An 11,960-nucleotide genomic window follows, 5' to 3' on the forward strand; every position below is an offset into this window, starting at 1 on the left:
ATCCACCTTACTTGAGTCTTACTAAAACCTTAACAACCCAATCATTTACTTCACAGAATTCATTTATTCAAATAATGAGAAACAGATATTAAATCAAATAAATTTTAAATGTTTTTCAAGCTAAAGTTTATTTGACATCACATATTAAGTATAATAAAATAATATTAAAACTAATTAGATGTTAATTACTTATGAATAAAATTCAAAGATATACATCAATCAAAATCAAGTAAATAATTAACTGATATTTTTTAATTATTTTTATTTTATTTCGAGGTTTAAATTTCTGGCATCTTAAGTTGGTTAAAAATTATTTTCAATTTTCATTATTTTAAAATGATCAAGCCAACATATTTACATACATAACCTACCCTTTGTTTTTGCTATAGAAAATTTATAGAAAAGTTTAAATTTTTATTCCATTTAATTAAAAAAATATAAAAATTTTTATTTTAAATTAAATAAATAGCACTAAGACCTATAAAGTAGAGTTTACTTTTAGTAATTATAGCTATCAAAATATGTAATTTAAATGAATACAGAATTCACTAAATTGATATAAATAGAAATATTCTATGATATCTTTAATTAAAACTCAATTGTTGAATACTAATTTAAGAACAATCAATCAAGCAAAGTTCAGAAATAAGGAATGATTTATCTTTCAGATAATAGCATTGTGCTTCCTTAGTTTTAATATTTATATTTCTAGACTATAACACTTTTGATAAGAACAAATGATGGTATTTTGGAGTTAAATCCAAAGAATAACTTAAAAACTTTATTATTTAGCAATGTTGAATTTTTATTTCAGACCAATACGACACTTTAAATTAGTAATACTGATCTTTTTATACTGGATGAAGTTAAAATTGGCTCTTAGCCTTAAAACATAACTAATAAATATTACTTTATTATTTAAAATGTTACTAAAGTCTACATAAAGAACCTGACAATAGAAAACTTAGATACTTTTTATTAAACTTTATTCTCATTTAAATTAGTTACAAGTCTTGTAATTGAAAATTTACATCTAATAAACTTAAAGTTGACAGGAAACATGTTTGAATTTAATAATTGCTAAGATATCTAAGTTTAAAATTTTTATCTAAATAATATAAAATTTAATTTAGGCAGTATATTTTCTTTTACAAAATCAAATAACCTATTATTAAATGGATTGGTAGCTAAATAAATTATTAAATATTTAAATCCACCTCATAATAGAAATCTATAATTATAACTAAATTAGACTTCATAATTAAATAACTTTGGGTCTAACACAACTGCATTGTTTATTTTCTTAGGATGTTAAAATATCATCTTTTAGAATAGCAACCTTGAAAATTTGTAAGATGTGCATTTGATTTATGCAAACCATTATTATAATGATAAGATACAGATGTATTTTTTAAATAATATTGAAATCATATTATTTAATGTTTTAAGCTTTTAATCTTCTGACAATAGTATTGACCAAATAATACAAATAACGACCATTTAAGCTTCACTGTAAAATATCTACTTTAAAACAATTCAGCATATCAATTCTTTGATATATTTGAATCCTTTAGAAAAAGTATAAATTGAAGTATCAAATTTTGAGAATATTAATTTAAATGAAGGAAGTGTTATTGATTTGTAATAAGGATAACTTTTAATAGATTATACTAACTTTACTAATATAAATTCTGCAGGTTATCCATGCGCATTAAATATCTTGTAAGGAGAAACTATCTAGATAACAAATAGCAAATTTATTAATTTAGCAAATTCAATAAAATAATAAGATTTAGAAAACTAGCTATTGCAGTTTTAAGGTGGTGCTATAAAGTTTTAGAACACATAAACTGCTCAAATTAAATTTTCTATATTCAAAAATTGTTTAGCTATGGGATCAGGGGGAGCTATTTATTCATATTAATCAAAATAAAAAGCAATATTTGAGATTTATATGACATAGTTTATTGAAAATTAATCTATTTTAGATTCTGGTGGTGCTCTTTATTTTTTGCAGTAAAGTGGAATTAATATAACTTAGAGTAATTTTACAAGTAATTTGGCATTAAAATAGAACGGAGGTGCTATATATTTTCAATTTTCTTCTCTAATTGACTTTTAAGAAACTAATTTCTCACTAAACCAAGCAGATATTGGAGGATCAATTTATTATTCTGCTACCAGCTCAGATTTTTTGAAAAAATAAATACTATCAAAAAATAAAATTTATTTTGAAAAAAATTAAGGTAATTTAATTAAATAAATAAGATTTCAATTTAAACAAAAACATCTTTTAAAAAAATTAGTTTTTAAATTTATTTAAATCACTTTTTTTAAACAAAAAAATAGCTACATTTTATGGTCAAAATATTGGTTCAATCCCATTTTGGATAGGAATCTCTGAAAAACCTAGTTTACAATAACTTAAAATAGTTAATTAATATTAAATTAGAAACATTTCTAGTGGAAATTACTTGGATTAGCCACTGTATTTAAATTTTATAGATGAAGAAGGAAATCCTTTTAATTTTTTTGGTCCTTCAAGCTTAAATGGTGTAAGGAATGACTTTTCTTTATAGCTATATTCCTAAAATAATAGTTAAATTATTATTCAGTAAGGAATAAATGCATAATTAAATGAAACAATTGGCTTATTTTAATTAAATTTTTAATCTATTTACAAAATTTCATAAAAATAGAAAATATATATTTTATCTAACGAAATATAATAAAATAAGCAGCTTTAAGTAGCTCTTGAATTATAATATAGAGATTGTATAAAAGGAGAAACTATTTCAGAAAAAGATTAATTTATATAGTAATTAAATAATATATTATTTTTTCCCATCAAACTCTAATATTTTCTTCTTTTTAATAAAGGTGTAACCAATGCGTCTAGGGTAGATATTCTTTAAAAATTCCTGATATGTAAAAAGATATTAATAGCTTACAGTGCTTTTCTTGCCCATCAGAAGCTAGTTTCTGTTAAGGAAGCTAAATTTTACTAAAGGACGGCTATTGGAGAGAAAATGATTCAACAGATTAAATTTATTCATGTAATCTAAATAGTTGTTCTTTTGAAAATATAAAAAGCAAGAATGGTTGTCTAGAGGGATATGTTGGACCACTTTGTAACAGTTGTGATAGCAAAATCAGTGTTTGGAATTATTAATATGGATTGAATGGTTAAAATTGCTATATCTGTAGTCAGTGGGTACAGTAATATTTATATTTTAGTGTATATTTTGCTGTATACTTCGTGTATATTGCTTACAGTCATCATAGCATGATATAAAATAAAATAATTATGTATAAACTTATAATATTTAAGAAAATTGACCTATTCATAACAAGTAAGTCTAGTTCTCAAGGATAAGATTTTTCGCTTTGGTTTAAAATATTTATTAACTATTTGTAAATTCTGTCATGTATAATGTCCTTTAATATTACAATTCCTCACTTTTTTAATGTCTCCTTGAATTTATTTGGAGATCCAATATAATTAACAGCTACTTCATTTGATTGCTTAGTTAAAATGAGCGAATAATATCCTGTTTGGTTAAATAGAATAGTTACTCAAATAATTAGTATGGTTGCTATATACTTTTTAATAAATTTATCTCTGATTCTTATAACAGTGTAACAAAGTAAGGACAAAAAAAAAGCAATTGCAAAAATACCTAACATCTTAACAATGACATTTATTTTTGTTTATATATTCTACCAGCCTTCTTTAGTAATTAATTGAATAAATAAATATATCTTACTTAAATTTATTTAAAATTACAAAAATAAATTTTAAAAATCTATTTTTTTTATTAAAAGTCAAAAATGCTGATTTAGGGAATTTTTTGCATAAAAGTAGGATCTAAATATTACTTGATATCAGACTACAACCAGTAGTGTTATACATACCATCACAACCTTTACACCTTTGCTATAACTATTCCATTAATTATCTTTTGGTGTTTTTTAATACCAATATATATTTTTTTCAAATTAAAATCATTCTAGCAAATAGACCAGCATCAAAACATAAAGGGTGAAAAAATTGATAACTTGTTAATATACGGAATTTTGTACGATGGATATAAAACTAAATTTTTATATTGGGAAATTTTCAAAATTTTCCATAAATTTATCCTCATGTCAATAACAAACTTAAACATTAACTAATATATTTAAGTTTCGATTATACTTTTGACAACAATCTTTTATTTTTATATTCTAACAAAGAATTAGCCTCATAAAAATGTAAAACAGTTTGAAACAGAAAAAAAGCTCATATACAAGCTATTATACACATATGCTTTGCTTTTAGTAGTTATCAGTGATAACTCTTAATATTAAATTTACAAGTTAATAGGGTTAATTATCATAGCATATATAAATTTATCATCAATCAAATTAGCGTTTTTTATATTAGTTGGATAAATATAAATTTAAATTGATGAAACAGACTCTTTTTAAAACGATTTCAAGAAATGCCTCTTAAAAATTAAAAATAAATACCCAAATATTTTTAAGTTTTTATATTTCAGAAAAATTAAGATTATTCGAATCCATTAGTTATGGAAAAAAGTGATTCTTTCCTTCAGATAAAATTTGCTTACAAGCAAAAACTTTTAATCAATTAAGGCTTAAACTTTAGTATAGCATACTGAAGCAGCTTAAAATTAGTAACCAGCCAGCTAAAATATAATCAGAAATGCTTTGAGTTCATCAAATATGCTTTATAATTCTAATGATTTTAGAGAAAATGTAATTAATTATTTAGTAAACTTAAAACTAATTATGTAATTAATAATTTTAATAGATTAATTAAAAGTAGCTAATTCCATAATCTTTAAAATTGATACAAATGTATAACATTTCAGGGCTGCCAAGTCAAGATTCACCAAATGTAAATTATTTCCTTTAAATTTATTTTATTAATTTTTTTTCTTAAATAGAGTAAGAAACATTATTTTGAAGCAAATAAATTTACACCCAAAAGCCAAATATAATCAGAGATATAAGAAGATTAATGATTTAATGATTTAAAAACAAACATATTTATTTAAATTTGTCATCTTTTTAATTATATATGTTTTTGAGTAAAATTTTTATACAAATTATTTTTAATTAAAAAAAAAATTATTCATTCAAATAAATATTTAAAAAATTATTTCATAAAATTAGAACAAACAAAAATAAATTTATGAATTTATTTAATTTAGTAAATTAAAATTATTGAAGCTAAATTTAAAAAAATAAGATATCAATAATATATTTATTTTAAAATGCTATTCTTAAATAATCATCTTGTTTTATTAGATTTTTGAAAATATTAAGTTTATTTCACAAAAACAATAGTCTAACAAACAAACAAAATAATCCTGAATAATTTCAAATCATAATACCGAAAGCACCGATGGTTTAGTGGTAGAATAGAGCGTTGCCATCGCTTTGACCCGGGTTCGATTCCCGGTCGGTGCATTTTTTATAAATAATTTTATTTAAAAATAGATATAAATATAAAATAACTAAGGATTTAATATACTTAAAAAGAGTTTATATCGATCATATATCTGCTGTGAAGCTAATTAAATAAGTTAGATGTAAATAATAAAATTAACTTAAGAAGTAATTAATTGAAATAAGTTTAAGGTTAATACTTTAATATTTTATTTAGCATAAATATGAAAATTTAAAAAGCTTTGTTTATAATACTTTTCAAATATACTCTTAGCTAAATTTTGTAACAATGTGAATTGCAAAATTAGTATTTTGATGTAGAATTATAGAGCTGCGGTAGTTGCTAAGCATAGTGTAATATATGTAATGATTAATAAACATGCGAAATATGCAAGGATTCATTCTTTTATGTAAACTATCGTTTTATTTTTATACTAAAACTAATTTATTCCAATAAAAAGGATGATTAAACAGGCTCTTGTTTGTCTTAATGCTAATATGGTGGTTCATAATAAGAATTTTTCTAGGTTTGCATAGAATGTTAAATAGAGAACTGTAATATTTGTGAGTTTGAAGGGACATAATGTAAATAGTGCCTTGAAGGATGGAAATTGGCTGAAGATAAACTAAGCTGTTAGAAATAAGAATGTTTATATAATGATTATTTGTATTATGATCAAGCCTCTAATTAATGCACTACAAATTGCCCCGAATATGCTAATGATTAAGATAGGTCTTGTGCTAATTTAAGAAAATTTAGCCAGATGAAAACTTTTGGAAGTAGAAATTAAATAAAATAAGATGAAATTAATGAAATTTATTATTATTAAAAGATTGATGAGAGTTAAATAGTAATAATAATTTTATTTTTTAATCCCAAATAAATAAAAATATTTATTATTTAATAGGTTATAGCAATAAGTAACACAAGTGCCATCTTCTATTCTTATCCAGAACTAATTTCCATCAATTAAGTTAATCTGTTGGTTAGCTTTTAATACTCACTCCTCAATAAGTAGAATATTTATTTGTTTGCTTCATTTAGTGTGTAAAAAATAGATTTAGAGTTATCTGAAATTTCTATTGTTTACTAAACACCCACCTGCGAATTGTTTGTCTTCTCTGATTCTTTTGTATATTGCTATTACAATCAAAACATGAATATTATCAATTTGGAAACTTCAAGCGTTATGATATTTAATATTACATCAAAAATTTATCTTGATTTTGTTCCTTACTAATTTAATTAAATTCCTCTACCTCCTCCACCTCCACCACCTCCTTCTATTCCATTTCCACCATAAGTTCCAAAATAATCTAATAATTCTTAATCACCTTTACCTCCATAACTACCTCCTCCTCCTCCAATTAAAGACAAATTAGGATGCTATATATTTTAACTTAACAAATTTGAATTGTAAATTACAAAATAATAATTAAATCTAATTTAGAAGAATATTCTAAGTGATAGTCTTATAGGGTAAGTTTAATCTTAAGATATGAATCCAAAAATAAAGAAATATTTTGATTTAAAAAACACTAACAAAACTGTTTTTGTAGATAATAAAAATTAAATTTGGTTTATTGATTGGAATAATACAACATTTATATACAAAGTAAAATAAGTAGATTTATAAATGTAAATTTTAGATTGCTTTGAATATGACCAAAAAGCCAGATTAATTTTAATAAAAGCAGATTACTATGATGATGATATTTATTAATCAGCAATTATCTGTGCAAACCTTACGCTTAATTAAACTTCTAATATCTACACTTTTTAATATGTAAATAAATAAATTGGTTATTTTAAAAATATTTAGTTTTTATTTATTCAAAAAAGGAATAACCTCATTTTGTTAAAATGACTTCTTAAATTATAGATCATGTAATTATAAATAATTTTAATACTATCATCCTTTCATCACAGGAAGGTATGAATATCAAATTTTAGCCTTGTTTTTTTTATATTTTAATAATTTTAATTACATTAATTTAATTATATTGATATTTTTTATTTGCTTTTAATCAGAGATAAATTCTTATAATTATTTTGAATTTTAAGCAAATAATTAATAATGACATTTTAATATCTTTTAAAATATCTTGAATTTATTAAAACAATAACAAAATATCTTTTTATTTCTTTTTTAAATTTAATTTCTATTTAACATTACTTAAAATAAATTTATTTGAATTAGGCTACGAAACAGTAAATATAAGTGGATAAATAAGTGAAAAAGTTACATAAAATAATGAAAATATATTTTTTCCTCTGAATAATTCAAATAATCAGTTAGTCAATCACTTGATATTTATTTCTTAAAACCAAACACTAGTGTATTATGTATTTGACAATACTTTAAATATACAGAAAGTCAATTTTAATATTACTGATTTTTGGTATGATAATGATAATTTATCTCTTTAACTAGATCCTTAAGACTAAGCAAATATTTAAATCAATAGAAAATAAATCAGAAAGTTAGATGACAAAAAAATTATAGTTGCTTATAAAAATTAATTGTGGGTAGTTGCATTTTAATAGTAATAAACATTTCAAAACATAAAATATAGTAGCTTTATGGATCAAAATGATGCTTACTATATGGGAGGTATCTAAAATATACTTTATTCATAGGAGAGAAACACAATAGCCATAATATTTTAAACTGGATTTAGAATTTAGTAATTGCAAGGATAATAATAAGTATTTGAAAAAAATTTATAATTATAGATAACAAATTCTGAGATTTGCGGTTAATATATAGCGATTGTTTACCAAGTATAAACTATATTTAACTTTCTCCTTGTTGATACTGATAATACTTAGATGTATCAATTTGAGATTTAAAGTACCAATCTCTATATTAATTTACTAAAAGAAGTAAACTCTGCAGTCATGTATTTAGCTGTCCATTACTAATATTAATCTTTACTATTTTGCATTTCTGAATAGAAAATAGATATGTTTTAGATATAAGCAGGTGCTAAAATAATAAATTTTGATAAAGATAAAATAGTTTAGGTGTTTGAAAGTTATATATACTTTAATACTATTGATTATTTTACAATTATTTTAATCTATAACTAACAAAGCTCTTCTCTCACCTATAAAGATTATTTTGTTAATATAAATAATTTTCTAGTTATTAATAAAGATCTAGCTATTATCACTCTGTATTGTAATGGTTCAAATAAATTTGTATTATATAGTTAACTCAAAAGAGTTAATCAAGCCATAATTGCAAGTAATCTTTTAGACACTAGCATTAAAAGCATAATTAAATCATTAAGCAAAAAATACTTAAAAGTGGTATTAACACAATTTTTTTCTCTTGGTGTAACAAATTTATAAGTTTTTGATTTAAAAACTTTGAAGTTTTAAGAGTTACAACAAACTTTTATGATAGCCTCAAATGATAATAGTTTTATCGCTTCGTAAAATTCGTAATATATGCTATATAACTTTACTGATCTTTCTAGTGTTAATTTACAATTCCCTCTTTCTGCTGTTTTTATGAATAATAATCTTCTTTAGTTTTAAAATAAAACCTACTCAATAATCTAAAATATTTAGAAAGTAAATTACTTAATTTAAAAAAAAATTTTTTTAAACTTTTGTTCTCATGCCACCCCCCCCCCCCCCATCAAAATTATTTTTCATTTATTAATTTTTAGGAAAAATTTAATCTAATGGTACAACTAAGAATTTTTTTTTTTCATTATCAAATATTTTAATTTAATTTATATTTATTTTTATAAAATAGCAAATTTTTTTACTTGATGTTTACAACTAATAAATAGAATAACTTTTATTGTAAGCTTCTACAGAAAATAACTACATCCAAATAAAATAAAATTAATTGGCATTATACCAAGCTGCAAATGTTATTGATACATATTTTTTAGGTTAAAAATACTTATAATTTTCTTTATTAGATTTTATAATAAATTCAAAAGTAGTTTAATTGAAATCAAGAGTTATTTTAGTCTATTAAAAATAAATTCAATTCTTTGATTTTAGAACCAACGAATAAATAATAAATGGTAATAATTTATTAAAATAAATAATATATAAATTAATATATTTTTATCAATTTTAATAAATAGATATTCCTATTAACCTGAATAGTTTTCTATTTGTCTCATTAATTAGCAAAAGATAATTGCTAGGAATAATTAATGATAATAAGTATGTTGTTGTGGATCTTTAATTTAACATAAAATATACATTTGTTGATTAAACTTAAGTAATTTACATTTCATAAATAGATGTATTCATCTCCTCTGACTAAAATAAATAAATTCTATTTCATAGAAGTGATTATAAAAAATAAAAATTAAACTTATTTTTAATAGATGACTAGCACATACTTATTAATGAAGCTGTAATTAAATCAAAGAATAGTATAGTTATTACTTAAAAGACACAATCTTCATAGATTTCATACTTATTTAATTATTACACATAATAAATTTGTCAGCTTTAATTTCAAGACATTATCTATTACAACTAACTCGATAATTACAAATTACTTTAATAAGATGACATAATTATAATCTTTTTAAAAGTATCTTATAGCTTAATATAAATATTAGATAATAATTAATATTAAATACTAAAATACCAAAAATATAATGATTAGTTTCTTTAACTTTATCTTCCATAACTAACATTTTATAATAATTAAAACAAGTTTATTATATAATTTTTCAGTGATAATAAAGCAGAAAAAAGTAGAAACGTTTTAATAATTTATGATTTAGATTTAGTTTAAAACTGCTAGTTCACCTTCTCAAGTAGTTAATAGTAATTACACATAATAAGGGATTCTGTAAAATTTTATTTTATTTATAAATTATTATTTTTTTATTTTATTTTTAATACCTTAACACACTTTTTATTTTAGCTATTTTTTATTTTTTTATGAAAATAAAAATTTAATTTTATATAATTTTTAAATATTTTTAAAACTATTTATTTTTGTTGAATTAAATAAAAATAATTCAAAATATATTAAGAAAAATAAAATTTATTTATTAAAGTATATTTTTTTAATAGAAATTTGTAACAATGAACTAAAGTACTTTGAGTGTAGTTGACTATGCAAACTGTCAAATTTAAAATGTGCCTCTTTATGGGATACAATTTTAATAGCAGGCTATAAGATAAAATCCAAGATATATTATTTAAGAAAATGATCTTGACATTATTATAATTATGTCATAAGATAGGCTAAATTTATTTTAGTATTCAACTTTAATGTATTTAGGAAGCCTTGACTATCAAAATTATGGTATTTCATCTACAGTTTTTTATGCTTCTTCGTCAGGCTCTTTGGTTATAATCAGCAACTTATAAGTTTAAATATTTGATCTTTGGACAAATTTGTTTTCTAACTTACATAATAATTATCTAAATAGTTACAATAGCAATTTTTTATATTATTATGACTAGAAATTAATTCTATTTTATAGATATAATTCAGGTGTTGTTAATGTTCATAATAGCAGCACTTAATAAATTTTGTTTTAATTTAAATTATAGGGCTCTTAGTTTGCAACCAAATTTGACGTTTAGTTGTTTAATTTAACTTCGAGTACATTATTAGCAATTATTTCATACCAAGAATTAATTGTTTATGATTTCATAAATAACATTTAAATTAAATATTTATCTTAGTCTTTTAATTGCAAGCTCATGTCTTATTTTGATTTAAGTATATTTTGCTTAGAAAGTAGCAATACTATAAAAAAGTTTAGTAGAATTTCTTTGGATTTTGAGATAGTCACTACTAAAGATGTTATCTAGTTTTAAGTTACCTAGTTTTATGCATTGAGTAATTAAATATTAGCTTTACTTGATAACTAAGGAAATGTTGCATTTTTGAATGTAGATTTAATTCAAATTTCTCCTCTAATACAAGTTTAAAAATATTTAAACAAAGTAAATTATTATTTTCAATCAAGATATCCAAATAAAAATAACCCTTTCTAAATACTAAATTTTAGAAATTTAATTTTTAGAACATATGAAAATTTTTTTTCAAGAGAAATGGGTTAATTTATTTATAATATCTAAATTTAATAAATTAAATTAAAGTTTATAAATATTTTTAATTGAAATTATAAATAGATTAAACTTTATGGAATGTATATCATAGTTTAGACATAGAATCTATATATCACTATCCTATAGTTAGATCCTATCACATATGTTAAAAATATTAAATAAGTAACACAATTTTATAAAGCAACTTAAAATATTCTCGATTTTACAGTGTTTTAATATAGCTAATCTAGTTGTATTGTTATAGCTACCAATCTTGCTATATAAGCCTTTTATATAAATTCTAATACTCTGATAGGAAATTTACCTGTTTCATGTTAAAATAATCTCAAGCTCAAGACTGATTTGAATTATTTGTTTGTAATATGCAGTTTTTAGGTTAGTGTTTTTTAGAAAAAAACTCTCAATTTAATAAACTATTACAAAGTTA

At 21.5% G+C, this 11,960-nt stretch overlaps 3 protein-coding genes across 3 annotated transcripts; all 3 read left to right on the forward strand. All coding sequences in view use genetic code 6, as the record gives it.

Annotated features, from left to right (window-relative positions):
* Nucleotides 1–74: 74 nt before the first annotated feature.
* On the forward strand, nt 75–536 carry TTHERM_000629799 (hypothetical protein; the record flags this gene model as incomplete). The annotated part of the gene is made up of 2 exons (XM_012799408.1): nt 75–229; nt 470–536. 2 exons carry the CDS (start codon nt 75–77, stop codon nt 534–536), a joined length of 222 nt encoding a protein of 73 aa, XP_012654862.1.
* Nucleotides 537–1,060: 524 nt separating this feature from the next.
* On the forward strand, nt 1,061–5,030 carry TTHERM_00629800 (transmembrane protein, putative; the record flags this gene model as incomplete). The annotated part of the gene is made up of 6 exons (XM_001022718.2): nt 1,061–2,246; nt 2,350–2,818; nt 2,881–3,736; nt 3,826–4,761; nt 4,817–4,903; nt 4,953–5,030. 6 exons carry the CDS (start codon nt 1,061–1,063, stop codon nt 5,028–5,030), a joined length of 3,612 nt encoding a protein of 1,203 aa, XP_001022718.2.
* A 742-nt stretch (nt 5,031–5,772) lies between these two features.
* On the forward strand, nt 5,773–6,225 carry TTHERM_000629769 (transmembrane protein, putative; the record flags this gene model as incomplete). Its single annotated transcript, XM_012799409.1, has 2 exons — nt 5,773–5,867; nt 5,919–6,225. 2 exons carry the CDS (start codon nt 5,773–5,775, stop codon nt 6,223–6,225), a joined length of 402 nt encoding a protein of 133 aa, XP_012654863.1.
* Between the last annotated feature and the right edge of the window lie 5,735 nt (nt 6,226–11,960).

This window comes from Tetrahymena thermophila (genome assembly GCF_000189635.1).
Source record: "Tetrahymena thermophila SB210 genomic scaffold scf_8254470, whole genome shotgun sequence".
Classification (NCBI taxonomy): domain Eukaryota; phylum Ciliophora; class Oligohymenophorea; order Hymenostomatida; family Tetrahymenidae; genus Tetrahymena; species Tetrahymena thermophila.